The sequence below is a fragment of the Arvicola amphibius genome, chromosome 15, assembly GCF_903992535.2.
Source record: "Arvicola amphibius chromosome 15, mArvAmp1.2, whole genome shotgun sequence".
Classification (NCBI taxonomy): domain Eukaryota; kingdom Metazoa; phylum Chordata; class Mammalia; order Rodentia; family Cricetidae; genus Arvicola; species Arvicola amphibius.
The window spans coordinates 47,593,932-47,621,009 of record NC_052061.1 but is presented as its reverse complement, the minus strand read 5'-3'; the positions used below and the strand labels follow the sequence as shown (position 1 = coordinate 47,621,009).

The 27,078-nt window shown below is 53.1% G+C and overlaps 1 protein-coding gene across 1 annotated transcript in view; it reads right to left on the bottom strand.

Moving 5' to 3' along the window:
• Jph3 (junctophilin 3) overlaps positions 1-15,926 on the bottom strand; it is a 57,392-nt gene extending 41,466 nt beyond the window's left edge. The window contains exon 1 of the mRNA XM_038313165.1: positions 15,545-15,926. Within this exon, the coding sequence (XP_038169093.1) occupies positions 15,545-15,926 (382 nt within the window). The remainder of the gene's footprint in view (positions 1-15,544) is intronic.
• Between the last annotated feature and the right edge of the window lie 11,152 nt (positions 15,927-27,078).

The window sequence follows — 27,078 nt, the reverse complement described above, 5'->3', positions numbered from 1 at the left end:
GGTTCCCAAAGTCTCTCTGTCTCCACAGAGGTTCCTTGGGTCTCCGTGAGTCCCCAGGGAGGTCCCTAGGTTCTCTGTATGTCCCTGTGGAGGACCACAGAGACTCCATGTTCCCTGTATCCTTATCACCTTTCTCCAACTTCCCTCTACCTGACGGAGAGCAGGTTGCTGGCAACTCAGAACCTCAGGATGGAGACATGACCCACAGTGACCTTGTCTCTGCTCATCATGCACACGGCAAGCTGTGGTCCTCAGCACCCAAGGTCTAGGGACTCTCAGTGGTTAGCTGGCCTGCCTCAAGGATTGGGCTGCAGGGCATGGAGGGAGGACAGGAAGAGGCCTATGCCAGGAGGACGGAGCTGAGCACTCAAAACGGGTTTCCCTACCATGTGCCACGTGCTTGGCAACCCCAGCCTGCCCATCATCTTACAGCTTCTGCCAAACATGGTCCTGGGGCAGGTTCAACTTCCAGAACATGAGATGTGACTGGAGAAGTTCTTCAAGCCATTCAGCCTCATGTCACACCGCAGTAAGCATTTCCACTCTAGTGTCACGGTCTGGATCAGATACCACCGGGGCCAGGTGTTAAAGGTCAAATCCCTACCAGAGAGCTATAGGGAGGTGGCAAGACCTTTAAGGCATTGGAGTGTGCCCTTGAAGGCTATAATGGGGTTCACCTGCCCCTTCCTCTCGTGCGTCCACTATGAGGCAAATGGTATTCCCACTATGGTGTGTGCCTTCCCACAAGCCCAAAGGCATGGAGGCCAATCCTGGCCTGACATCTCCAAGCCTTCCCACTATATATATAGTTTGATTAATCTCAGAAATTTATTGCAGTCACGGGAAGTAAACCACCACACTCGGAGACCTACTCTGGAGAAAAGAAAGCAAAATGCACACATCTTCCATTTGAATGTTCACCATGACAGTCCACAGCGATGATGTCCATACAGCCCAAAGACAGAAGCCACCCACACGTACACCACTGGAGGGAGGACAAAAAACAGTGCGGTCTGTCTTGGCAACAGAATATTACTCAGCTATGGAAAGAAACAACACTCTGACACCATGTGCATGGACACTGGACACATGGACGCTGGTGGCAGAAACCAGCTGCTCAAAGCCACCCCCGGCTTGGGCAGATCCAGAGGATTGAGAGCAGGTGACCTTCGGGGGCTGAGATTGAAAAACAGAGAAACGATTCTTAGGTGCCAGGTTTCTTCCTGAGATTTTTAGATTAATTTATTTTACGCACACGGGTGTTTTTCCTGCATGTCTGTCTGTGCACCACAGATGTACCTAGTGCCTCTGGAAGTCAGGAAAGGGTGGCAGACCCTCTGGCACTGGGGTTACAAACGATTATGAGCTGCCGCCTGGGTGCCAGGAACTGAACCTGAATCCTCTGCAAGAACAAGTGTTCTGTGTCTGTTTTGCTTTTAGGCCATGGGTCAGTGGAAAACCTCTATCTGCACCTAGAGGAATGCTGGACCTTGGATGGGCTTCACCAAATTTGGGGAGGCAGCAACAGCCTTCCTTTTCCCTGACCATGGGGTGAAGGGGTCCTGCTCCCTTCTGTGGTCATCCAACTCCTCCATCTATCCTAGAAGTGGGAACAAATGGTGATGTTCTATTATCGTTATGTTCAGAACTACTGAATCTGTTCTGGGGCTCTGTGGAGACCACCCATGACAAGGACTTCCGAGAAAGCTATGCTGCAGGCCAGGGATGTGGCCTAGCCGTACCCCTAAACCTCCACTAAACACCCAAAACCCACCCAGAGGATCCATGAGTCCCATGCAGAGAGGAGGCTGGGGCTAAGGCCAGCCTTGGTCTCTGATTCCGGACCTGGCCTTTCGTCAGGAGAGGCAGGATGGGCAGGGGCTGATCAAGCGAAGTGGGTAAAGATCACATTCTGTTTCCACTGGCCTCAACTTGAAGCCAGGCCTGAGACTGTCCCCCATGGAGATGGCATGTCCAGTCCCAGTGAACACAAACAACCCTGGGCAGCACTGCACAGGTGGCCTGCTCTGGCTGTGAAGTTGGGGATCAGCCTCCCACCCACTCTGCCGGACACTGGAGTGGCCAGCCAAGAAGGCCTGGGGACAAGGACAGCAGAGGCTGTACCCCTACATCTGCCCCTGCAGCCCCCAGGGACACCAGTCAGGGAAAGGGACATCCACGTGGAGAAGCTGAGGGACAGGGCGGCTTCGATGAGGGAGGGCAGAAGAAAGCCCAGCTCTCAGGAAGCCCAGGTCAGCCTTCTTGGGTCCTCCAGAGGTCTCTGGGTACAGAGGTTCTCTCTGGCTGCTGCCTGACAGGAATGGGAGCTTGAGTGTTCATTGGGCAGCTGAGCTCAGGCTCAAGCCAGGAAGAGAGAAGGAGACAGGTGGGCTTTCTGGAAACTTCTTTCAGTTATGAAATCGGAGCACACAGACAGGGGCTGAGGAAGGGGCAGCAAGGGGACAGGAGGCAAAGCACAGGCCTGAGGTAGCCCTAACGCCATCAGCGAAAGAGATCAACTGGCCACCTACATGTCTGTACTACTCCCACCCCTGTGCTCCTGACCCCCATCAATGTCTTTCTGGGTGTGAACTGCCTTCTAGAGTGTCAATTGCAGGCAAGGTCACCCCCAGAGCAGGATAATGAGCAAATGCAGGTCACTGTGCCACCCACAAATGCCAACCATCCCTCTCTAGCAAAAACAAAGGATAGAGGCTTCCAGGCAATCACAGCCCTGTCCCCACAGTCCCCTCTCTAGAAAGCTGCCTATCTTTCAGACAACACCATATGGAGTGGACCCTAATGCTTAGGGCCTCCCTCAACACCTGCCCCCCAAAGCCCAAGTCCTTCAGTGGCTCCTTACAACACATCCTCATTTCAGGAATGAGCCCAAATCTTCACCCATGGTGATGTCTGCAAGGCAGGGAGGGGCCAGGGGGATTCTGGGGTTTTCTATAGAGGGAGCTTGGTAGCCATGGGAGAGTTGGTCATCTGTCAGAGACAGCTAGTGAAGAGGAAAGCTTGGGGCAGGTCAGTAGACCTGCCGACGGGTGGGACATGGAGCCGCATTACAGAGTTAAGCCAACCAGTTTCTGACTCATTGAAGCTAAGAACGTATCCTAGGCCTAGTCCTGAGGGACTAGCTCAGTTCCCCTACCTCATTCTGCCTCTGTGCAGCCATCTCCCCAGGGTGCCAGCTGCACCTGGGACCCAGCAGATAGTCCTATCTAGAGACCCAGGCCCACCACCTCCTGGGGCCAGAGCTGGAGGTAGCTATCCCTGAGGGAAGTTGGTTACGATCCCCAGTACTGGGGGACCCAGTTTCTACTGAGTGCTAAAAGTCCTGAAAGGCCCTTCCAGAGGCTGGAAACTGAGGCAGGCAGGCAGGCAACTTCCTGAAGCCACAGAATACCCAGATCATAGCCCTAGGTTCCTAGGTTGTACCTACATCCTATGACATTCTGGGCCATGGCTTTGTGTCCGAATCTCTGTCTTGCTCCTCCACAGCAGGCCAAGATACTGCCTGGGCTTCCAGGCACAGGTGCACTGGAAGAGATAGAGTGGGGGGAGACACAAGAAGTTGGGTCCTGGCAGGAGGACTGGGTGGCCCACCTGTCTCCCTCCTCTCCCCAGCTCCTATTCCCTGACTTGCTGCTCACTCCGTAGGGCTCACACATCTTCTCCTCTCCTGAAAGCCACCTCATGGTTGGGTTGGTATTGCTGAAGCCAGCTCCAGCCCAATCAACCACTGTCTATGGCTCCACTGCCACACTTTCTTAGAGACACATTGTTAAGCCTAGGGCTCCAGACATGGTGCAGTCCCTCGGACCCTTCACAGAGATGGTCAGGAAGGAGCCCTGATAGTTGTGGCCCAACAAGTGGGCCCCAGACCCTCTCTGAGGTGCCACAGGATCCTTCTGCAAGTTAGGAGGCCCACCCGTCCCCCCCAACAGCCCTGCTCCTGCCGCCCTGATTCTCTATCCAAAGTTACTTCCCCAGAGGCTTTCTCCAGGTCACAGACAGCACCCTGTCTCCTGTGCCCTCTGCTCCACCAACACCAAGCAAGGAACCAACACAGACCCCAAAGCGACTAACAGCCAAACCATCCTGGGTTCTGTCCACCCATCTCCAGAACCAGTTGGTTGTGTGTCACAGCCTCTAACGACAAGAACCACAAACCCGGGGCTGGAGAGATGGCTCAGAGGTTAAGAGCACTGGCTGTTCTTCCGGAGGTCCTGAGTTCAATTCCCAGCAACCACATGGTGGCTCACAACCATCTGTACTGAGATCTGGCGCCCTCCTCTGGCGTGCAGGCATACATCGAGGCAGAATGTTGTATACATAATAAATAAATAAATCTTTAAAAAAAAAAAAAAGAACCACAAACCCTGAGCAGTGACCCTGAGTCTGTCACTGTAAGCTCTTTCTGGACACCCACTGTGTGCCTGGCATGGTGCCGAGAGCTCTGGGAGAAAGAAACCAACCTTGAGGAGATCTCTGACAGTCTACCCTCCTCCCAACCAGCACTCACACAGACAATCTACAGAAAACCCTAGAAGGCAATGATAAAAACAAGCAATACAGGCCAGAGCTAAATGGGCAGACAGACACCCAGGCAGGAGCACACACTGCGTGTGAAGAGTTGCCCAGCACTGCGGGCAGCACAAACAAGACCACAGCAAGACTCCGCTGGGCCTGGATGGCTGCAAACAGAGGGGCAAGAATAACAGGTGTGGGTGAGCCTGGGGTGAGGATGTAGAGAACTGAAGCCCTCACACCTTGCGGGCAGGAATGGGAGAGAGAGCAGCGGCTGTGTGGTTGGTCAGCTGGTTCCTCAAAAGGTAAGATCAGTCACCCCACAGAACCCCGAGAGCCCACTTCTGGCACCCCTGAGAGAACTGAAAATACACACAGAGAGAGTCACGGCAGCATGCATGCTGCCCTGGGGACCAAGGCAAAGGCCCAACAGAGGAAGGACGGTGTGTCCACCAAACAATGGAGTAATACTTAGACAGGAAAGGAACAAAGTACCAGCACCGAGGATTGAGAACACCATGCTCCGTGAAAGGACTGGTCAAACGGGGGCACACAGGTATGACCCCACATGTCTGAAATGTCCGAAGCAGGTAAAGTTGGGGACAGGAAGCAGGCGAATGGTCAGCAGGCATGAAGGAGGGTACAGAGATGGCTGGGTTCCAGACGGGCTGGTGATACAGACCTATGATCCCAGAACTGGGGAGGCAGAGGCAGAACTGCCTAAGTTTGAGGCCAGCCTGGGTTACAGTGAGACCCTGTTCAGTTGTAGAATGCAGACCTCAGGAGAATAAGGGTCAGAGTTCAATCTCCAGAATCCACAGAGAAAAGCCAGGTATGGTGGCTCCCACTGTGAGTGGTAGATATAGGCAGATCTCTAGAGTTTACTGGCCATCCAGCCCAGCCTAGCTAACAATGCCCAGGCCAGTGAGAGACCCTGTCTCATATGAAGCAAGGACGGCACCTGAAGAGGAACACCTGGCGTTGACTTCGACTGCCACATACATGCACCCTCATGCACACGCATGCACATACATGCACCCTCATGCACACTCATGCACATACATGCACCCTCATGCACACACAGAGCCAAATGTGAAGGGAGAAAAGTTAGACTAGTGATGAGAACCCAACTATGAATATACTCAAACAAAATAAAAACACAAAGTACTAATGCATGCATTGGAAGAGAATGAATTTTTATGTGAATTATATCTCAATAAAGTTATCACCCCAAACGTTATCAAAATGCCATTTTCTCCCTCTCGGGTGCAAAGCGCAACACACACCAGCTTCTAAGCATGCCCGCGGGGCTGTGATAGCGACTGCCGTGGCTTCCATTCTGTTACTGTGGTAATAACTGACCAAGAGCAGCTTGCAGGGAGGAAAGGCTTCATTTGGCTCCCACTTCCTTGCCACATCTATCACTAGGGAAAGTCAGGGCAGAACCCACGGAGGAACACTGCTTATTGGCTTATTCTACATGACTTGCTCGGCCTGCCTTTTTATAGTATCCAGGACCACCCGCTCAGGGATGGCACTGCTCCCAGAGGGTTAGGCTCTCCCACATCAATTGTCAGTCAAGAAGCTGGCCCACAGACTTGCCCACAGGACAACCTGATGGCGGCAAGTCCTCAATCAAGGTTCCCTCTCGTCAGGTGACTCTAGTTAGAGCAGACAAAAAAACCGAACCATCACGCTGGCCTCAGAGCTGCTCCACCCGGAAGTTCTGGTAGGTTTTCCCTGGCCTTCCTCTGTGTTGGAAACTCTTTCTGTGGAAGCTGGTCATGGCTCTTCCTGAAATGAACACTTCTTCCCAGGGACAACAAGCAGGAGACGGGTGCTTCTTGAGGGGTGACGGTCCTTGGGGCCTCAGCACCGCCATAGTAGAGAGTCTCCACTGCCCGACCCTGCACATAGTACAAGCAGCTTGTCCAGATTCCCCAATGGCAAAGGCTGTGTCCCTGACCCAGCCTTCCTCACTTCCATGGCTTCTCGGAGCAATTGCTACACATTTGCCCAGTGGGATGGGGGAAGCTCCGCTCTCCCTGCCTGGAGACTGAGCAGCCAAGGTCTGGGATGTTTGTTAATGCAACTCAAAGGAACATTCAAGACCATGCTGCCGAGCTGGGGACCAGGTTCAGGCCCAAGAAAGATGCTGGGTACCCTATGCTGCGGAGAGGGAGTGGGGGTGGGGTGTCAGTTGGAGGTGGCAGATGCAATGGAGGGCAAAATCTGCCTCTGCCACATGGCCTCAGCCCCTACTTTCAGATTTACTCTCCTGAAGAGCCCTTCTGGCTCTGGCCATCTACCTGTTCTTGTCCTTGCTGTGCAAGAGGAGAGCCAGCAGAGCAGGTCCAGGCATTTGTGGTGAGCACAGTGTTCCTCCCTGGGGCTCTGTGAACACCTAGAAGAGCACAGAGCACCACGAGACTGCAAAGGCCTTTATGTTTCTGCCAGAGAGTGAGTGGTTTTGTCAAGGGGCTTAGCACTTACTGGGCAAAGCCCTACCAGATCTGGATCAGCCTGCTGCTGCTAAGCTGAGACCACAGCCACAGCTCCTCACTGCTCTGGCCCCTTATCTATAAAGGAAGGGGAGGCTGACACATGACCTTCCGTCAGGAAACTAGGGGATGGTGGTGAGACTATGAAAACCATTTAGGTTCTGCTGCCCACCAACTACATGACCTCAGTAGGTCACACACACACACACACACACACACCATGGCCCCCACTTTTCTAATCTCTTTGAAGAGAGCAGTATGTAAGCTACGCACTCTGGCTTACAGTCTTGGGGGCTCTAGGCTGTGACTGTCAACTCTGTCCCACTATGGGTGAGGCAGTGCACATGGTCACAGGGTCTGCGAGAGGGGAAGTCACGGCTGTGGCAGCGGGGGGGGAGCTGCTTTCTCACAGTTCAGACGGGGGTGGATGCTCTCTTTAATCTGCCCTTTTCCTTTTATTCAGTACGAGTTGATGGTGCCTACATTTAAGGTATCTTTCCTACACCGTTATCTCTCTCTAGAAATGCTCTCACAAACACACCCAAAGGTGGTCTCACCAGTGCCCTAGTTCAATCAAATCTCCAATCAAAATTAGCCACCATAGCCACAGAGAAGGCCACCTGAAGACGGTGGCAGAGACTACAACATTGCCACTGAGCTTGGAAATGTCTAGTCTACTTTGCATATATTTAAGGAGGCCCCTGAGCAGCTTCCTGAAGTACTGACCCAGGGTTTGACATCTGCCTCTGCCACAACCATCCTGGGGTCCATCTGCTTTTCTCAAACACCAGCCTGGGATGCCACTCCCTAAGAGCCTCGTTTCCACAGCCTTGAAATACTTGAAATAAGACCAGGGCACCAGCAGAAAGGGATGCATGCTCAATGTTCTGATGCAAGCTGGAGTGTTCTGGACCAACAGGGCTTCTCTGGAGGCAGGAATCAGCCTCACCTGGGGAATTCATGGGGCATCCCCAGGGCTCAGCTGCTCCTTCACCTGCACTTTTGGGCGAGCCCAGATGTCCCACAAAGTGCTCCAGACAGACTTCGTACCCAGCTGAGATAGGGGTACCCCAGGACCACACAGAGTGGTTCTAGTGTGCAGCAAGCTTGGGAGGGACCCAGTCAAGCCATGGTTCTCAAACCACTCCCTGGGCTGGCACCGGCCTCACCTGAGTCTGTAAGACGTTTATGTTCCTGAGTGATATCCCAGCCCAGAAATTCAAGAAGGCTGACAATCTGTGTTCAGGCTGTCCTTCTGGATGGTCCTGTCACAGATGCTGGCAGAGAGGCAGCCCATGCCTTGCTGGCTGGCAGGAAGCACCAGGTCTTAGTTCTCAGGACGACGTTTGCACCTTAGAGCTCCTCCTAGACTCGGGTGACCACCTGCGACATTGCTGGGAAGTGGGGAGACAGCACCCGCTGCGCAGGATGAGGTCAATGCCCCACCCCAGAGACTAGGAAACTGAGGTAGAGGATGGAGCGGAGGATTCTCAAGAAGCTAGGAACCTGGAGTGGGCTTCCAGACACAGCTGGAGCCTCCCTGCCCTGGGATGGTCTCTGCTGCTCCTTCAGGATGCACATCAAACACTGGCTTGTGGGACTTTCCCTAAGAGTCCCTAAAGTCTGGCAGGACAGATACCAAGTTATATTACAAATTTTTTTGCATCTGTATCCAGACGACCTGCTTTTCCAGGAGACCATGTCACCCTATTTTTTGTTTCTTTCTTTTATCTGGTCTCCTCTGCTCCTGCAAGCCAGGCCCTGCACACAGCCAGGCCTAGGCAACAGGCGCAGGCAATTACAAGGCGGGCCCTGTGGCTGCACTGTGTTCTGAACACGGTAGCTGCTCTGTGAGAGCCTCTTGATGTCCCAGATGCTTCCATCTGAGGAGGGCAGCAGCCGAGAGGTGGTTCTCATACAGGCAGGGAGAGGGCCACGGACCTCCTCTTTCCAGCACCCTACAAGGTCTGTCCTTGCTCAGTGGTGGTCCAGAACCATCTCCAGACATGAGTGCATCTTACTGTTAGGACAGTATCACAATTATTTATTCACCCAGTACTACTGACTTGTCTCAAATGCTGGTTGGTTGTCCAAGCCAGTAATAAAATACTATGGCAGGGATATAGTAGAAAGGGGCCAAATGGGAGGCTGACCACAAACACACATTGTATGAAGATTTCCAGAGGAAATGGACATCAGGAACAATGAGGAAAGTAAACGTTACCTTCATTTTCAAGTTCATAGAGTGACCACCACAAGCTGACAATATTTAGTCCCTGGCCACAAGGCAGTGCCCACCAGCAACACCCCTTCCTGCAAGGGGAGCACACACCAGGCCATCACATCCTGCAGGCCTTTCTGCAGTGACAGTAACAGTCTCTCTGTCTCCTGTGCACCACAGCAGCCACTGCTCCACAAACCATAGAGCATTTGAGACGTGGCCGCTGCACCAAGGAGCTGACTCCTTACATTGCATTGCATTTAATTAGATTCAAATGCAAATGGTTGCACGTGGCTAGAGGCCAAGGCCAGTGGGGTGGGCAGGACTGGCCTAGGTGATTAATCCATTAAGGCCAATCTAAAGAGAAAGCACAAGACAATCTCTCGTCAGCCACCAGACAGAACCATTCCTCCGTCTGCCTTCAGCTGCGCATCGGCCACATGCCACGACCCCAGCAGACAACCGAAGAGGGTAGTAAACCTTGGACTGCACTTAGGGCAGTCAGCCTTCCTGAAGCTTCACCCAAACCCATCTCAACACCACTAGAAGGTGAGCAGGGTAGCATGGGGTAAGACAGACCGGCAGCTGTTTCTTGGAGCAACAGACAGTGGACAGAGTGGTAGACACACTGACTAGGCACACAACAGACAGGAGAGTTCAGGGCCAAGGGTTTACTCTTGAGCCCAGTGGGTTTGGCCCCAGAACGTCAGTCACCTGCTTGACTTCTGAGTCCAGAGCAATAGGTGAGCCGGGGCGTTGTCCAAGGTGCTGAAGAACCTCAGTCTGTTTCATAGGAGCCACCCACCCAGGCGTCAGCCAGCTCAATTTGAAACCCATGTCAGAGATGGCTCATTAGGTAAACATGCCTGCTGATAAGCCTGATGATTTGTGTCCATTCTGCTGGACCCAAATAGTGAAAGGAGAGAATCAAGTCCTGCAAGTTGTCCTCTGACCTCTACACACAGAGCACACATGGGCCCAAACAAACAAACACATCAATCCTTTTTTTTAAAAAATGGACCCCAGAGCTGGGGATGTAGCTCAATTGGTAGAGAGCTTGCAGAGCACACAAGAAGCCCTGGATTTGATCTCCAACAACACACACACTGTGTGTGGTGACCAAACCTATAATCCAAGCACTCAGGAGGTCCAGGCTGGATGATAAGAGGTTAGTTAAAGCCAAGCAGTGGTAGCACATCCCTTTAATCCCAGCACTCAGGAGGCAGAGGCAGGCGGATCTCTGTGAGTTCGAGGCCAGCCTGCTCTACAAGAGCTAGCTCCAGGACAGGTTCCAAAGCTACAGAGAAACTCTGTCTCGAAAAATTAAAAAAAAAAAAAAAAAAAAAAAAAAGTTAAAGGGTCATCCACAAGTACATAGAGAGTTCAAGGCCAACTTGGGCTACACAAGACCCTGTCTCAACAACAACAAACAGGCCAATGAGCTAGAGAAGTGGGTAAAGGCACTTTCCGTGTGAGCCTGAAGAAGAAGGTTGTCCTCTGACCTCTACACACATGATGTGGCATGTTTACACCCACACTTGCCCACACGTCATACACATACAATGACAAATTTAAAACTTGCTAAGCATTTTTTTTTAAAAAAAGGGGATCTCTACTTAAGAGCGGAAGTATAAGGATTTCTGCAGGATGCAGGCCAGCCTAGGCTACAGAGTGAACATCAGGCCAGCCTGGGCTAAAGAGTGAACATCAGGCTAGCCTGGGCTACACAGTAAGCCCCTGTCCCAAAAGAAATAAAATACAACAACTATGCAAAAAAAAAAAAAAGCCCAGAATCTTATCCAGTGGCATCTCCTCCGTGGCCAGCAGGGAGGGGCTCCTACGGAGAACACAGGCAAGCATAGCCAAGGAGCTACACCAAGAACTGTGGAGTCCTAGGGTGCTGAGGAGGACGGGTCCTCATCTGGGACACTGGCACTACCTCCTCCAGAGTCACCCTCTCTCTAGCCCAGGTCCTCACACCTCAGGGCACCCGAGACTCCACGCTAGGTGCTCTCGGATACCACTCTCAAGGCTGACATCAGGGCCCCAGTGCCAGCAGCTGGGGCTGGGGTGGGGGAGGGAACACTTCTCACCGACCCCTCTTTCTCAACTATAACTGGAACACAGAACTAGTCATTGGCTCTCTTGCCTCAGCAGTGAAGAGAGACAGACAGAGTCCGGGTGGAACATCTGTGTGCATGGGCTGATGGGCTGGTTGTGGCCCCTTAGTCTAGAGTTTTTCAATGAAGGCTTCCCTCACAGTCCAGCATGGAAGGTAGTTTACGTAGCCGGGCATGGTAACATGGACCTGGAATCCCCAGCACTCAGGAGACTGAGGTTGGAGGATCACCAGTTCAAGGCCAGCCTAAACAACTTAGCGAGACCCTATCTAAAATAAAATTTAAAAAAAAAGTAAAAAGGGGCTGGAGATGGAGCTCGGTGGCAGTGTCCACCCAGCACAGCAAGGCCCTGGGTTCCATTTGTGTTGTCTGATAACAGTTTCTCTTCACAAGGGGCACCAATGCCAGAGGCTTACGTTTAAAATGGAAGCAGCTGCACCACCCTTTCAACAGAACTCCACATTTACAGGGCGGCAGGGACTCCCAGCCCTCAGCTATGGCAGAGCAAACAAAACCAGGAGATACATGTGGCTGCTTCGGGGGACGGGGTGGAAGATCCGAGGGTGGCAGGTGTATTGTGCGCACATGTGTGTGTGTGTGTGTGTGTGCGCGCGCGCGTGTGCGGCGCCTGGGTGGATCTGAGTTCTTACTGTGGGTGTGTGTGATGTGTGTGGGCTGAGGAATCTGGGCCGGTGAACGGGACCTGCTCGTATGGGGAGTGGGGAGGCCGGGGCGTACGATGACTCATCTCTCAGTGTGGGAGGGCTTATTGGGGGGGGGCTGACTTTTTGGTCCAAGGCATCCAGAGGAAGCCTTGTTTATCTTCAGAAAGAAAGGAGGTCTCAGGGTCTCACTGAGACAAGCGATGGGTGCCAGAGCAGGCATCTGCCTGTACCCAGGGTGCTGCCCCCAGCATGGCAAACGTGGATGTAGGAGAGGCAGCCGGCAGTTCACAAAGGGAGTTTATAAAAAGGCAAAGCAAATAAAGGCTAACTTAGAGTCTCAGCTCTCCTTAAGGCTCCTGGCTCCAAGTCCCTGTTGCCCAGTGTGTGACATGGGAAGTGTAAGAGACATGGTAAACATCTCCTGTCACCTCCGACTGTCACCTGTATGGTGACCTCAGTCCTGCCTGGTGACTCAGGTCTGAGTGCTGTTCTCCTGGGAGCTGTTCACAGATACACTCTCCGCACATGAACTGGAAAGATAAAACGAATGCCCACTTTGTTCCTGACAGAGCCTGGGACTCCACCCTCAGCTCATCCTCGCCCACTCCATGGTACTATCCTTTTGCAAAGGGACAGAAGCTCAGAGAGGTTAAGCCACTTGCCCAGAGTCACAAAGCAGATCCTTGGAAAGGCCAGGACTCAAGGCCAGGTGGCCAATGCCCCAAAAGCTTGTCCTCCTGTGGCCCCCACCCTGTCCCTGGGGCCTCAGGAGTCGCTCACTGGGCTCACATCAGGAGCAATGCCTAACTGTGCATGGGGGAGGGCAAGCCGGAGGAGGACTTGGCAGAAGTGTCCCTAGTCGAAGCGGATTCCGTACCAAGCGCAGCTGAAGGCAGAGTACATTTTCTGCTCGTGGTGATCACCGCTTCTCCAAGTCAGCCTTGGATACAGAGCAAAAGTTGTGGCATTATGTTGTTGTCTGCCCCAAACGCTCACCCCTGTAGAAAGCCCGAGGTGTGCTGAAGTTGGGACGATTCACTCAAGAGAACCAATCATCCTCAACTGAGGACCATGTGCCCACCAGGTAAGGGGATGTGGTTCCCAGGCCTTGACCCGCCCCTGCAGTTAATCACACCCCAGTCAGGGTTCACAAAAGGATTTCCTCAGGGAAAACTGCATGGGTGGGGTGTCTCAAAAATTACCCCTTCCTAACAAAAAGCTGATCATGCTCAGAAAATTGGATCTGGACACCTGTACCTGAATGTCCAGAGCGAGAAGGGCCGGCTTGATGTCAGTCATGCTCTGTCACCATCCAAGAGCTGAAGCCCAGACCCACATGTCTGCCATGCACTCCAGGGAAAGTGGTAAGAACTGTGATCCTCTTGAGGGGTACAGGACAAAAGGAGTCACGGGGCAAGGTTGGGTCAGTCCCAGACCCATGGGGCTCTGCTACAAGGCTAGGCTCTGAACCTCCGCCCACACACAACCCTAGCCCGACTGACTTCACCTTCAAAGCAGGCTGGATCAGGCAGGATTTGGGAGCAGGGAATACAACAGGAGGACAACAACTTGGAAAGCTCCCAGGAGAGGGCCAAGATCCTCAGGAAGTCATCTTTGGGATGCTCTCAGCCCACCAGGCTCTGAGTCCCTGGAGGACCCAGTGCCTGCTCCCAACTCCCCATGGAGAATTGCTGCCATCCTCCTAAGTGAACACTTGGAAAGATCATGCCTGCTTTGCCTGCTTCTGAGTTCCCAGAGCTCACAGCATCTGGCCATAGTAAGTGTTCAATAAACATTTGTTGATGGGGATGTAAGAATTCTTTAAGCCAATGGAGATAGATGTCTGGGTGTGGGCAGGCCTGGGAACAGGGCCCCACCCTCAAGTGTTCTGGGATTCTCCCTTTCTGATGGGCCCAGTCACCCCAGGGCACCAAAACAGCTATTCCAGAGCAGAAACCTCTAGAAGACAGTTTTGCAAAACAGTCTATCCAGGGCCCTGAGTGTTGACTGCCCTGGGCCACAACTGCCTGTTAAGGATCCCTGCTGGAAACACCAGGCTGCTCGACCACCCACACCTGCTGCAAGGACCTAACCAAGACTGTGAGTACACGTGCGTGTGCGCACACACACAACACACCTGGAACCTCAGGAGGGCCTTAATGCCCCAGGGTCAGGGAAACTCTCCAGCCTTATCCACGAAAACAACAGTGCAGAAAAGGCCAACTGGGACCAGGGCTGGGCAAGGCGCAGACAGGCAGGAGCATTATATAATTAACTGCCCAGACTCCGCCTCCTCTTCGGGTAATAACGAACCCTGCCTTTCAGTTGCATAAGCCAAAATAATAATTACTTTCCAGCCCTGATCACTCCTAGATGTGTCCGGGAGCAGGTGCTGGCTTCAGGCAAGAGCTGTGTGTGTTCTTCAGGCACCGAGAACACACACAGGCTCCATCGGATCCCCGGCAGAAGCCCAAGTCATTGCTGCATCTCACTCCCTTCCCAGGCATCCATGCCCGAAAAATCCGAACCCGCCCAGGCCCAGAGGGAGGCAAGAGAACAGCCTCTTGGGATGAGCGCCAGGGGGTGGGGGCGGGCTCCAGGCAGAGTCGGCTTTGGGGGTCTGATTTCCAGGACCTATAACTATTGCAGAGGTCTCAGCACTGCTGAGGAGTGGGCATGGGAGTGTCCAGATAAGGTGGAGGCTGCCAAGCCAGCCAGGACTTCTGAACAGAAATCATCACACTAGCAGTTTCCTGGCTTTCAGCACGGGCTCTACCCGGACTGTGGTGGCATCTTACACCGGAGGCGCAGAGCGAATCCCCAAACTAAAGGTGAAAATGATTCAGCCACTGAACGGCCAGATTCCTGGGCTCCCGCTAAACAGATGGGCCTTCTCCCTCCCTCCCTCCAGCAGCCTGCTTCGACAGCCTGTGTCCAACCACCTAGAAGTTTATTGCCTTGCTGTTTGGTTTGGTCGGCATCCCCCGCCTCCGGCGCTCCCAGCACTCCATCTCCATTGGCTTGGGTTGCTTTAGGACTGAGGGAGGCCCTGGGCACCGCAGGAAAACAAGAAGCTAAGCGGAGCCTGACTCTGGGGACACCGGGCGGGCAACACTACAGGGAGGGGAAGGGTCTATCTTCAGACCCTTCCTGCCTTAGCGGGTCCCAGAGGTGGCAGAGGGCCCGGCCTGGCCTTCCGGCAGGTGCACATCTCAGGCCTGCTCCTCAGGATATGCCGAGACTTTGGCTCAGCTGCTGCAGCAGGGGCCTGGCCCTGCTGCTGGAGAGCCCCCAACCCTTGGGTTGGCACGGGCCACTGTCCCCATCAAGCGTGGGGCAACCTGTGGCCAGGGGCCCGCTGAGGCCTCCTGGGAACCTAAGAGATGCCCCAGGAGCCCACAGCCCAATTGGAAGGCGAGGCTCAACTTCCAGGGAGATAAACAGAGGGAGAAAGAGGGGGACGGTCCGCATTCCTCCCCCGCCCCCGCTGCCCTCACCTACCTCCATCCGAATAGGTCTCCGTGCCGTAGCCATCCTGCAGTCCGTTGCTCCAGGTCCCTTCGTATTTGGCCCCGTTGCCCGTGCACTCCCGCACACCGTAGCGCCCCTTAAATCCGTGCGTCCACTCGCCCTTGTACACCCACTTCCCCTTGCTTTCCAGGCCGATGCCGTGGCGCTTGCCCTGCGCCCAGGTGCCTTGGTACGTGTTGCCGCTGGGCCAGGTGTAGACGCCCAGCACCTCAAAGCCGTGGCTCCACGAGCCGGTGTATTCGCCCTGGCCCTTTGGGCCGGTGCAGACGCCATGGCCGTGCGCCTTGCCGTCCTCCCAGCCTCCGCAGTAGGACCCTCCATCGTCAAAATTAAACCTACCCCCACTGGACATGCATGTAACGCGGTTTGCGAATCCCGCAAGCGGTGAAAGAAAAAAAAAACAACCAAAAACAAGGCGATCAACAAACCGGAGTCTTGGTTGGCTGGCTGGCTTTTTGTTGCGATGCTCTTTTCGGGGGGGGGGGGTGGCGGGTGGGGACGGACGGAGCACGCCCGCGACCCCGCGCGCGGACCGGCGGCGGCGTCTAGGTCCGCCCGCGGCGATTGTTCATTTTCGAGCTGCGCCGGAGCCTGACCAGCGTCTCGCGCTCCCGCTGGAGACAGGACCGGGAGGAGGCGGGGGAGGGGCGGCGCAGGGCGGGGGAGCGGCTGGTGCCCGCGGCTCCACCTCGCCGCCAGGGCCCCTCGCCGCGCGCCCCGGGAGCGGGAGGGCGCGGGGCGCGGCTCAGGCCCGGGCGGCGGGGCCCGCGGGCGGCGGCGCGCGCTGCTGCACCGATCCCGGCCGGGCCGGGCGGCGGCACTGCGGCGGCGGCGTGCGCTCCGGGCCCCGGCAAGCGCGTGGCCGCCTAGAGAGGGGCGCTGGCGGCCGCGCGCGCGCACGCGGGGACCCCGGGGCGCCCTGCCCCTCCCCCGGCCCGGGGTCCGGCCGGCGCGCCCCAGCCTCCCCTGGCAGGGGTTGGGATTTAAAGGGACAGGAACTGCGTAACGGGAAGGAACCGGGCACCGCGAGCGCACGCCGCGGCCGGGGAGCCGGGAGGAGTCGCGGGCGCCGCAGGCAGTGAAGGGCCGCGCGGTCCCCACCCCGTCAGCTCAGAAGATGCCAGCACCGCGGCCCGCGCTGGCCACGATTTGACTGCGAGGCTCCTGGAAACCACAGGTGGTTTCTCCTGTGACACACAACTCCCTCCTTCCTCCTTCAGGGCCACTGGTGGTCCCTAGGGTGGCGCTCACCTCGGAAAACACGCCTTTAGCGAACAGCGTTTAGCCCCCTCCAAAGATTAATAGAAAGTTGGGCCACACGTTTGCATCTTGGAGTAAAGCCACCCAAATCCTGTGCGTCCTGTGCCCTGGCCAACAGGTATTTCCCCCCACTCCAGAAGCAGTCGCTCGCTGGGGTCCCTACTCCGCGGTTACTAGGTCACTCTCCACTCATTACCCACCCCCATCAAGAGATGATGTCTGATTCTTGGACCTCCCTATCCTGGGACTAATTGAAAGTGCATTTCCTGGATCATCAGTCCGAAGACGGGAGCCCGCATCCCCTGCACTCCCGGAAAGCGTACAGGGAATGGCCGCGGGTGGTGCAGTGGGCTGAGGAGGGGGGTCGAATGGCTTTACAACTGCACAGAATAGGGGTTAGTTAGGGGCTGGTGGTGCTAGGCGGCCCTTTACAGCTTACGCTCAGAATCGCGGCCCAGGCGGTGGGGTCCCAGGCTGAGAGCAGAACAAGTAAGCTAGCCAGGGTCTCTACTGGGAGAGTCGCCAGCGGCTAAAAGAGTTCTCAGGATCATAGGGGCACTTACAGAACCCCAGATTTCAACCCCAACCTTTTGCTTTAGGTACAACATCCTCTCCTTAAAGACCACCAGCCAAGTGACAATCTCTCATCGTCCCAAGACTTTGGGAAAGCGCCAGTTCCAGCTCTGGGTCCATGGTTTTCTGTCCCTCTGGCCCCTGGCTCAGGGTTCCCCTTCAGGTGGTCCTCTGAAGGCCTATGGTGGGCGGCTGGGTGCAGCACATCTTGGACTTCATCAGAGGTTGGCAACGTCCTGCCATACGCCTGGGGGGGCACAGAATCGCCGTTCTTCCAGACAGCACTTGGCTATCCTCAGGTTTAATTTTGCTTCTGTATGTTTTGTTCATATGGGTACGGAATAGGATGCTGAGTCTGTTAAGTGTAAATGAAAAACCATCAATTGTGAATATGTGGTCAAGTGAGGCGTGAGTTCAAATTCTGATTCCAGTTTCCAGGCTGTGTGGCTTGGGGTAGCTGCTTTATGTCTCCGTGCTGAGTTGCCTAACCTGCAAAGTGGTGCTAATGACAGTTCCAGGAGGGTCACTGTGAGGATCAAGTGTCCAGCATCTAATAAGTATAAAGGAGTATGTCACTGCGGTGTGGCGATGGGGATACCTGGCTCTCAACCTGCTCCCTTCCCTTCCACTATAGGAATAAACCATGCCGCCACTCTGGCAACACACTGCATCTTCTTCACTTTATTTCCTGCCCCCTTTTGCTGACTCGGCAGCCCTTGCTTGCACAGCACTGCATGGCAAACACGTTCCCTCTGGGAAGAGGTGATGGCCTCAAGCCAGATACAGGGCACTGCTCCCCCAATCATGTATGCCTTTTGCTCCCTGCCATTCTGTCCACCCTTCCCTGCACACCCCCTCTCCTCCCCCACTCCCAGGGTCGCTCAGGCGGTGACCAGCTCTCCTCTTTGGAGTGCAGATCTTTGAGGTATGTTTGTGCACTTTGAAACCGTTTTCCCCCATAAAGTAGAGCTGGAGGTATTGATTGATTGCATCTGAGAGGAATTTTGCCAACGTGATTTAAACACAATACCACCCAGCAACTTCAGACAAGAGCCAAGGAAGAGGCAAAGCTCCCCTCGCAAGCAGGATTCTGCAGCCTCTCCCTGGGTATGAAGCCAGGGCTCTGTGTGTTTGTGCTAGGCACCTAGGTGCTCTACCACTGAGCTGTGGCCTTAGTCCTCAATGGACTCTTTGGGTGCTGAGCTTGGCTGGAAACCGAGCCTCCGTGACCTCCTGTGGAGTCACACACTCCTTGTCTAGAAGATTGCCTGGCCCTCCTGGGTGAGAGCTTTGCTAGTGGGAAAATAATGACAGTTGAGGTCCCAGCCCTCCCAGCTTCAGGTATCACTGTTTATTTTCTGGTCTCTCCCAAGCCCAGGATGTTTTCTGGTTATAACCTGGTGGTGGGCGCTCTGGCTTCTCTGTGTAGAGAAAGTTCCCTTTTTATCTGCACATGAGCCTCTTGTCTTCTTGAAGAACTCGGCCGAGGGACTGAGGAGTTAGCTCAGTGGTAGAACGCTTGTCCAGTATGCAGGAGGTCATGGGTTCGATATCTGTTACCTGCTCATCCCCAGAAGGAAATTCTAATTAAAGTAGAACTGAGAACTGACAGGTAATTATTTCAAAATGTCAAGAAACACCTATTAAAATGCAATACTTTGGGTATGAAGAGATGGCTCAGAGGTTAGGATCTTTTGCTGCTCTTTCAGAGCGCCCAGGTTGAGTTCCCAGTATCCTTAATTGGATGGCTCACAGCCACCTGCCACCTCAGTTCCAGGGAATCGAACGCCCACTTCTGGCCACTACAGGTACTGCACACATATGGCATATATACATATATACAGACACTCGGATGCACACACACTCACACAAAATAAAAGCATAAATATTTTAGAAAAGAACTGAGCCACCCTCTAGTGTCTCCTGTATTTACCATGTCCATACTCTGCATCCTTGAAGCAAAATCTTCCCTATGAAGTCTTCTTTGGTGTGTGGTCAGCCCTCCTAGGTGGGCTCTGCCCTCCTGTCCCCTGAACCTCTACTGGCTTGCACACACAACAGAAGTTAGCTCTCGAGCAGTGAGTGTCAGCCTTGGACTCTTGGGAAGCTGCTGGGGCTCAGGGCAGCTGCCATTGCTGTAAGATAGCCCAGAGAGAGAGAGAGAGAGAGAGAGAGAGAGAGAGAGAGAGAGAGAGAGACACACACACAGAGAGAGACAGACAGAGAGAGAGACAGAGACAGAGAGACAGACAGAGAGAGAGAGACAGACAGAGAGACAGAGACACCCAGAGACAACCAGTATCCAGGAAGAGCCATGCACACACACTGTCCTGAGAGGAAATCTTCCTATTCCAAGCTCTTCCGATTCATAGTCTCTGAATAAATTAAACTGATGTTTTAAGAAAAGGGTCACACAAACTCTAACTTGTTTTTTTTTTTTGGTTTTTCGAGACAGGGTTTCTCTGTGGCTTTAGAGCCTGTCCTGGAACTAGCTCTTGTAGACCAGGCTGGTCTCGAACTCACAGAGATCCGCCTGCCTCTGCCTCCCAAGTGCTGGGATTAAAGGCGTGCGCCACCACCGCCTGGCTCTAACTTGTTTTTTATACAGTTTTGTTTTGTTGTAACACAGCTATGGCCATCCACTTAGGGTCTCCATAACTCTATATCAACACGGACACTCAAGCAGGCTAACTGAGCAGTTCTATTAGACACCACATTGTTCACAAAGCTGACATCATTTCCCACTTGAGTGATTTTTGCTTTTTTGTTTCAGACAAGATCTCACATAGCCCAGGCTGACCTTGAATTTCTGATCCTCCTGAGTGCTGGGATTACAGGTGTGCACACGTCTGTGTTACGTGCTGCTGGGGATTGAACCCAGGCTTTCTCACATGCAAGGCAAGCACTCTGCTAATCAAGCCCCCTTTCCTGCCACCTACTTATGGCTTGCCAAGTGACCGGGTTGTGAATCAGCCATGACTAATGATCACAGACCAAGGGGCTTATGTAGTGGTATCTATTGCTCAAAGTCAAGTTCCCAGCTGACTCAGTTTCTCCCCATGACCTGCAGTCATGACCACCTTCTCACTGTGTTGGAGCTGCAGTCTGCCTTCTTCCAAGTCCTGCAGTCAACATTTGATTTCTGTGCCCTTTGTGCTCTTGTTTTCTCTGTTGCAGTCTTTCTGTCCACATCACCAGCGTTGCTTATACGGACTCCTGCATCAAATCATGCGAGGCAGGTTCAGCGTGGGCCAGCGAAAGCCAGATGTCCACTCCTGGCCCAGGAACCTCAGTCAAGGAATAGTGTCTTGCCTTGTGATAGCAGGAAAAAAGTGTGACCGCTCCTTTAGTGCACCTGGAGGAAGCGCAGTACCAAGTCAGGATGGGCGTCCTGTGGACGGCAAGGTTGGTTACAAGTTGACAGTAATGGTGATAATGGTGGTGATGGTGATGATGATGATGGTGGTGATGGTGATGATGATGATGGTGATGGTGATGATGATGGTGATGGTGGTGGTGATGATGACGGTGATGATGGTGGTGATGATGACGGTGATGATGGTGGTGATGGTGGTGATGATGCTGGTGATGGTGATGATGATGGTGGTGATGGTGATGATGGTGGTGATGGTGATGATGATGGTGGTGATGGTGATGATGATGGTGATGGTGATGATGATGGTGATGGTGATGATGGTGGTGATGGTGATGATGGTGATGATGGTGGTGATGGTGGTAATGATGCTGGTGATGGTGATGATGCTGGTGATGGTGGTGAGGAAAAATTAAGCTTATGTCCTTGACTGTAGTGAGTACTTTACATTTGCTGTTATCTTTAATCCTAAAATAACTTTATGGGGCAGGTATTATTATTACTGTTGTTGTTGTTATTATTATTATTATTATTATTACTGTCATTTCCCCTTTATAGATGAGGAATCTTGAGGCTCAGACAGGCCAAATCATTGGCCCAAGGCAGACATGAGCCATGGGTGTCACAACCCAGTTCTGCAGCCACAACTTCCCTGTCTCACATGTCTACTCCCTGGGGAAGGCGAATGTCACCCTAGGACAAAAGCATATTTGTATAATTAGTAAATCATTGTAGAGTGAATGCCCATGGAAGGACCTCCCAGGTTTGGGAATTGAACCTTATCTTCGAGATCCCAAACCCCATATAACCTACTTTCATTGCCTACTTTTTGCTCCTCTCAGACAAAACCATGAACCTAAATTAGTGATCTTTTCTTTTCTCTATCATTCAACAACCTGTGCAAGTTGGCTTTGTCTCGCTTGCTTCTGAATTTCATGTGTGTGGAATCATGTCATATCCATTTTTTTGCCCAGCCCTGTGCTTTAGAATCATCTGCACAGCTGTACCTCTTGAGTCCCCCATTCTGACACGAATATATATTTGTTTGGGGCTGTGCTACTCAGCTTTAACAAAACCACTATAGCATAATACCTGAAGCAGCTAACGTTATCAAGTGAAAAGGTTTGTTTAGCTCTAGGTGCTAGAAGTTCAGGGACATAGAGCCTGCTTCTGCTCAGCTTTGGGGAGGACCCTCTCTCTCAGCCATCGTATCCCAGCAGATTCACCCTGGGCACTAAGCCTTCAACCACAAAGAACCCTGAGGAGGCACACACTCAGGCCATAGCTATTCTGCTCACACCACTCCCATAGCACTTGGGCACTCATCACACCCTGGGGTTCACCTCCAGTGCCAAGGGGGATCCAGGTCAGCCTGGTCTCTCTTTGCTGAGCTGGGTCAGCGCACTGAACCATGTCTGTCACTTTGTCATGTGACCGTCTTCTAAGTCAGGGTCTCGTTCACTCCCATAGGGACTGGAGAGCGTGGCCAGGTGAACCTGTCACATGGCACTGAGCCCCAAGCCTGGCACAGATGGTTTAGACTGAATGGTAGATGAACAGCAAGCAAGCCAACAGCCTGTATCCCTGAAAACAGACTGAACTGAAGCTTGCCCTAGAGTGGAAGGTGCAGCTCAAGGTGCTTCGCAGGCCACTTCTGACCCACGTTTCATACTTGGTAGACTCCAGCTGGTATCGTCAACAAGACACTTGGGGACACAGCGTACGGACTGTGGGGAGACTATGGGGGCCCTGCTCACCCCTCCTGCTCAGCAGATGGTGTGGGGGACATACAAGCCATCTGAGGAACCGCCTCCCTGCCGCTGCTCTCAAGCACGTGACTTTTACGTACTCCCTCTGCCTTGCTCCCACGGCCCATCAGTGTGCTCATGAGGACCAGCGGCCAGAGGATCTGTATGCCACTCTCATCTCCATTGTGGGTTGGGTCCATCTGAGGGAGGGAACCATAAGAAAGAGCCTTATGGCTCATTACACATGTGAAAAGGCTGGTTTGAGAGAGGACAGCAGGGGACGGTGGCTGCTGCAGGCTGCAAGGTGGACCCGAGAGCCAGGAATCACAGTGGCAGACTGGGGCCTGGTGGGTACGGACCAGCTCCATCAGACATACAGGCACCCAGGGGAGCTTTCCAGGGAAGGGCCCGCTGCTCCCTAAATCTAGGATGACATTCAATGTGACCCCCCCCCACTCCCTCTATATTTCAATTCCTGTTTCCCCCCGACTCCAGCCAGCTTCTGCCTTCTCTTACTGGGTTCCTTCTGTTGGTATTTCCTTTCAGGTCCCATCTTGTAGCCCTCTTCCTCCAGGAAGCTTGTGCACCCCTCCACATCTCCATTCTTCCTGCCCAGTGTCTCCATATCACAGTACAGGGTTCCTGCATGGCCTAGTCTGGTCACCATCAGCATTGGGAGCCTAAAGACACAGCCTGAGTCCCCCTGTTTACATCTGTCTCCAACTCAGGATCAATAACTGTGTGTGAGCCTCTGAGTGGGTGACAACAGAGCTACTGAGAGGAAATGAGGAACTGGGGACACCCCCTTCCTGTTCCACCCCTCTCCCCACCTTGCCTTCTGCCTACACATTGAGAAAGGCACCTCCTCTGCCTTTCCATTGGCCCAATCTTCAGGACACAAAGGGTGCCTGGACCCATGCCCCTTAGGCAAAGACAACTCATTCAGACTTCTCTGTCCTCAGCTCACAAAGCTCGGGTGGGCTTGACCCATGTTTCAGAGCCTGGATTCATCAGTACCCCAAGTCAACTGACTTCTGAAAGTACACCCCACACTTCAGCCAACACCAACAGTGTCTCTTGCTTTCGTTCCTGGGGGTTTTGTATCAGTTAAAAGGATATTTGGGGGAATCTTCCTGGAGATGTGCTGTTGGCATTTTGTTAACTTGACAAACTAGACAGATCTGAAACGGGAAAACCTTAACTGAGAACACGCCTGCTAAGATCGGCCTGCAGGGAAGTCTGCCGGAGATCTAGGTTGATGTGGGGCGGGCCCAGCCTACTGCAGGTGGTGCAGGTTGTCCTGAACGATATAAGAAAGCTGGTTGAGCAAGCCACGGGAAACAAGCCAGAAAGCGTGCCCTTCCACGGCTTCTGCTTCAGTCCTGCCGCTACGTTCCTGCCTTGAGCGCCTGTCCTGACTTCCTTCAGTGACCGACTGTGATGCAGAAGTGTAAGCCCAATAAACCCTTTCCTCCCTGAGTTGCTTTTGGTTATCATGTTCATCACAGAGACAGAAACCCTAACCAAGGCAGATGTGACCCACCTGTCGTATCCGTCGCCCATTCTGAGGGCGCTATTGATGTTTATGGCAATTCATACCATATGAGCCACCATGTCAACGCTTAGCCCCTCTATGACCCTGTCTCCGTGAGCAACTCTTCCCTGTGTTCCTTCCTCTTCATTCCAAGAACCCACCACGCTGTTTTCTGTTTTATGGTCTTCTGAACACTTCACATAAGTGGCCCTGAGAGGCACCTAGCCCTGGGCGCCTGGCTGCTTTTGCTTTTTTGCTTTTGTGGTTGAGCATCATCTACGCTGTGCATGCTTTATTCTTTTCCGTAACTGCATAACATGCTGTCATGTGGACAGGTTGCGCACTCTCTCCCTCACGCAGCTTGAGTATGCATTTGTCGGTCATGAGGATATGAGTCCCTTTCTGCCCATTGTCCATCCCTCGGAGGTGGAACATTTGCCTGTTTCTGCTTTGAGGTTGCTTGGCAGGGGTATGCGTATGTTTTTGCACGGACTCAGGACTGTAATGTCTCCTGTATGACCTGGGAGAGAAGCTGCTGTCCCCGCGACAAGCTTGTGCTTTGTCTTTGGAGATACTGCCCAGCAGTTTCTACCATGGCGGTCTCGTGTTGCATTCCCGCCAGCAGGGCATGCGAGCAGGGGGTTCTCGTGTCTTCGGCACCTCCCATACTCATTGTTGGTCCTTTTGATGACGCTGTCCCTGCAGCGTGCGGCACAGTACCTCTGTGAGACTGTGGTTTGTGTTTCCCTGGCAATCAACCATTGAGCATCAACTCCTGTGCTTCCTGGCCATCTGTGTGTCCTCATTGGAGAAATGTCTGTTCAGGTCCTTCTCCCACTGAAATGCGTTCCTTTGTATTTCTGTTGTGTTCCTTACACCTTCTGTATATAAGAGTCTCACTGGACGTATGATTGCAAAACCTATTTTGTGAGCTGTCTTATCCCTTTCCCCCTTTCTTCTTTCTTTCTTTCTTTCTTTCTTCTTTCTTTCTTTCTTTCTTTCTTTCTTTCTTTCTTTCTTTCTTTCTTTCTTTCTTTCTTTCTTCCTTCCTTTCTTTTTGAGATAGATCTTGGTTTGTATCCCAGGGTAGCCTAGAAGTCATGGCAATCCTCCTGCTTCAGCCTTCCCTCTCCTGGAATCACAGAGAGGCACATAGCACCAGGAACTCAGCTTTATTCATGACATTATTTGCAACATGAGCTTTTTCCTTTTCGTTTTTTGAAGGAGTTTTTAAATTACATTTACCGGAGGGATCCACTGTGCATGTGCCATGGCGTCCATGTGGAAATCAAAGGACAGCTTGCAGAACCTGGTTCTTTCCTTCCACTACATGAGTTCTGGGGTCAGCTCAGGTCTTCAGACTTAGCTGCAAGCGCCTTTCCCTTGAAGCCATCTCACCACCTTGTAGTGGGGACGAGAGGCATGGAAACAACTCCAAGCTCTGCCAAGTCAGAGCCTCTGTGTCTCCTCTATCATTTGGGGGCTTCCAGAGTACCCTGACATACCCAGTCTCCTTCAGGATGGCTTGATCTGTGGGTGCTCCTGGTCCTTTATCTTCCCCCACCCCTATCACCTTTTCCCTCCAGTAGTCCTGGGAAAGTGGAAGTTAGTGCCTTTACAAGAAGTGGGGACCCTGTGGACCTGTTTCCTGCCCAGAGGACAGTTTAAAAAAAAAAAAAAAACTTGGTTTGTGTTATAATCAATCCAATCATTTATAGAAACTGCAAAAACAACAAAACAAAACAGACCACAAAAAAGAAAATGGTCATCACTCCACTATCTAGAAATCCTGACAGCTAATGCGTGCTCCACGCAGCTCCTCCCAGAACATTCATGGTGTTGCTAGCCTAGTGCACTTCGTGGAATTAGGCGCGCACTGCACAGGCTTCCGGACCTTTGCTTCCTTTTGCTTTGCGGGCTCTCCTGGCAAGTTCCTTGCTTCATCACATCGTCTTCAGCTGAATTTATCAGTGACTGGCATCCTTCCACAGAGGCAGGAATGGCAGATTTTTTTTTAAATCTATATCACTTGCTCAGTGCCTCGGAGCCCCGTCGCGTGTATTTGAGATGTGTACGTGATTGCTTACATGGTCTAACTGCTGTCCATATGTGCACCAGTCAACTCCGGTTCCCAGCTCCAGCATGTGAAGTAGTTAACTACTGACTTATTTGGGGAGGAGGAAGCTCAGAGAGGCAAGGCATTTGCCCAGGATCACACAGCTAAGACTCAAGCTAGGACTTGAACCTGGGCAACTGGCCTCTGGAGTCCATGTGGTCTCACTCTGGGCAAAGTGGAAAGGACAGCATGGGAGGGGGTTACACTGAGGTGGGCATGGGCAGCTCTGAAGCAGACAAACCTCTTCTACTGTGGGTCTCTGGTGGACAGAAAGCAGCTAGCCAGCTTTGGGGTGTGCATACCAGCCACCGCAGTCCCAGGGCTGGGGAGCAGGGGTGGGCATGGAGGTGAGGGTGGTGGAGGCCATGCCTGTCCGTATGGACATGTACACCCAAATGACACGTAGGGAACCCAATAAGCTCAAAGTCTTTGTATCTGCAGACACAGAGGCAGGGGCAGCATCCTCCTCTGCTCTCAACTCCTCTCCCCCTTGGTCCCAAGCACCAAGGTCTGGAGTGAGAATCTCCCAGCTGCTCATGATGCCAGAGTAAGTTGGCACAGAGTATGCTGTTCAGTGGAGACAGCGGTGGCTCAAGACATAAGGCAACCTCTGTGGGCAGAGCAGCTAGCTGTCTTCCTCTCTGCAGGATCTCAGGGGAAGGGGGTAGACTTCAAGGGGAGGGGCTAATCATCAGAAGAAGGGGGACAGTCTTCAGGGGCAGGGCTAGCCACCAGGGGAGGGGCTGATTACCAGGGGAGGAGCTAGTCACCAGGGGAGGGGCTAGCCTTCAGGGGTATGGCTAGCTATCAGGGGGAGGGGCTAGTCATCAGGGGAAGGGATAGTCATCAGAGGGAGGGGATAGTCTTCAGGGGCGGGGCTGGCCACCAGGGGAGGGGCTA